This window comes from Tetrahymena thermophila, assembly GCF_000189635.1.
Source record: "Tetrahymena thermophila SB210 genomic scaffold scf_8254003, whole genome shotgun sequence".
Classification (NCBI taxonomy): Eukaryota; Ciliophora; class Oligohymenophorea; order Hymenostomatida; family Tetrahymenidae; genus Tetrahymena; species Tetrahymena thermophila.
Window position 1 is genome coordinate 17,403 of NW_002476010.1, and position 2,682 is coordinate 20,084.

At 20.7% G+C, this 2,682-nt stretch overlaps 1 protein-coding gene across 1 annotated transcript in view; it reads left to right on the top strand. All coding sequences in view use genetic code 6, as the record gives it.

The window, feature by feature from the left end:
* The window catches only part of TTHERM_01468310 (kinase domain protein), a gene marked incomplete at both ends in the record, with an annotated part of 9,024 nt that extends 6,556 nt beyond the window's left edge, over positions 1 to 2,468 (top strand). The window contains 5 exons of the mRNA XM_001026646.3: positions 118 to 207; positions 1,029 to 1,118; positions 1,443 to 1,532; positions 1,861 to 1,950; positions 2,279 to 2,468. Coding sequence (XP_001026646.3) covers positions 118 to 207; positions 1,029 to 1,118; positions 1,443 to 1,532; positions 1,861 to 1,950; positions 2,279 to 2,468 — 550 coding nt within the window. The remainder of the gene's footprint in view (positions 1 to 117; positions 208 to 1,028; positions 1,119 to 1,442; positions 1,533 to 1,860; positions 1,951 to 2,278) is intronic.
* Between the last annotated feature and the right edge of the window lie 214 nt (positions 2,469 to 2,682).

A 2,682-nucleotide genomic window follows, 5' to 3' on the forward strand; every position in this document is an offset into this window, starting at 1 on the left:
TTTTTATTTTTAGTTAATTTTTTAATTAATTCATTCACTTATTTCTTATTATTTCACATTTTTGTTTGTTTTTTCCTTCTAATTAACAATATATAATTTCTTCAATATTTTAAAAAGACTAAATTAAATTGGTTATAAACGTGCATAAGATTTAGGTTTTAATTTAGGAAAGTGTACTAATCTCTAAAATTTGACACTCGATCTTGAGTAAAAACAGTTTATTTGTTTTGTTTTCTTTTGGATTGTGATATTTTTGAATATAAAAACGAATTGAAAAAATATAACTAATTTATAGCACTTCCAGCAATTAAAATTCCATGATATGGCATCAAGGGAATTTTAATTGCTGGATTTAATAAAATAAATAAATAGTCTTTTAAAAATGAAAAAATAAAGCTTTTTGAACTGTTTGAGAGTGAAAGAATTTATGTTTAATTAATTAAAAAACAATATATGTAGTATGGAGAATTCTGATACAAAGCAAAAGTTTTTAAGTCAAATTTTATATTTTTTTAATTTAAAAAAATATTAAAAATTTTGCAAATTAGCAATGAATAAAAAAGTTTTTATTTTTAAGAAAGTATATATTTATAAAAATAAATAATTATAAAATCAAAGTTGAAAATTATTATTTGAACTATCAAAATAAAAAAATTAATTAACATTTAAAACTATTTAATTTAAAAATTAATAATAGATTATCATAAATTTTTTATCTTTTTTAGAAAAAAATTAAAAATATTTTACCTTTTTAAATTTAAACTAAAAATTTTAGTTTCCAAAACTATTATTTTAATTTACTTATTCTCATTATTGGTTTTTTGATTTTTTTGTTTAATTTTTTTTGTGCATCTAAATTTATTTGTTTGCGAATTGAAACAATTATTCCAATTAATTGCATCAAAAATAAATAAATAAGCACTTTTCAATATGTTTAGCAAAATCATTCATTATTAACCCATTTATTAATTACTTTTCTATTTTATTTTCATTATTTTCAACACATTCATTATTTATTATTTTCATAGGAATAATAACCTTGGTGCAGATGGAGCTAAGAACATTGGAATGAGCTTGGAGAAGTGCCAAAATATAACATCTTTGAATCTCAATCTATGGTAATTTAACTAACTATCAATTTATATTTAGTTTGTTTTAATTAATACATTTGTGAAATTGAAACTTAAAACAAATGGGTTTGGAGAATTAATTGATTGATTCACAGCTCATAAATTGTTTTTGATTTTTTTGTTTAATTTTTTTTGTGCATCTAAATTTATTTGTTTACGAATTGAAACAATTATTCCAATTAATTGCATCAAAAATAAATAAGCACTTTTCAATATGTTTAGCAAAATCATTCATTATTAACCCATTTATTAATTACTTTTCTATTTTATTTTCATTATTTTCAACACATTCATTATTTATTATTTTCATAGGTATAATAACCTTGGTGCAGATGGAGCTAAGAACATTGGAATGAGCTTGGAGAAGTGCCAAAATATAACATCTTTGAATCTCAATCTATGGTAATTTAACTAACTATCAATTTATATTTAGTTTGTTTTAATTAATACATTTGTGAAATTGAAACTTAAAACAAATGGGTTTGGAGAATTAATTGATTGATTCACAGCTCATAAATTGTTTTTGATTTTTTTGTTTAATTTTTTTTGTGCATCTAAATTTATTTGTTTACGAATTGAAACAATTATTCCAATTAATTGCATCAAAAATAAATAAATAAGCACTTTTCAATATGTTTAGCAAAATCATTCATTATTAACCCATTTATTAATTACTTTTCTATTTTATTTTCATTATTTTCAACACATTCATTATTTATTATTTTCATAGGGATAATAACCTTGGTGCAGATGGAGCTAAGAACATTGGAATGAGCTTGGAGAAGTGCCAAAATATAACATCTTTGAATCTCAATCTATGGTAATTTAACTAACTATCAATTTATATTTAGTTTGTTTTAATTAATACATTTGTGAAATTGAAACTTAAAACAAATGGGTTTGGAGAATTAATTGATTGATTCACAGCTCATAAATTGTTTTTGATTTTTTTGTTTAATTTTTTTTGTGCATCTAAATTTATTTGTTTACGAATTGAAACAATTATTCCAATTAATTGCATCAAAAATAAATAAATAAGCACTTTTCAATATGTTTAGCAAAATCATTCATTATTAACCCATTTATTAATTACTTTTCTATTTTATTTTCATTATTTTCAACACATTCATTATTTATTATTTTCATAGCTATAATAACCTTGGTGCAGATGGAGCTAAGAACATTGGAATGAGCTTGGAGAAGTGCCAAAATATAACATCTTTGAATCTCGATCTATGGTAATTTAACTAACTATCAATTTATATTTAGTTTGTTTTAATTAATACATTTGTGAAATTGAAACTTAAAACAAATGGGTTTGGAGAATTAATTGATTGATTCAGATCTCACAAATTGTTTTTTGATTTTTTTTGTTTAATTTTTGTGCATCTAAACTTATTTGATTACGAATTGAAACAATTATTCCAATTAATTGCACCAAAATAAATAAACACTTTTTAATATGTTTAGCCAAATAATTCATCACTGATTAATAAATTATTTTCATTTTTCTATTTTTAGTTTAATTATAATATATTTATATATTTTATAG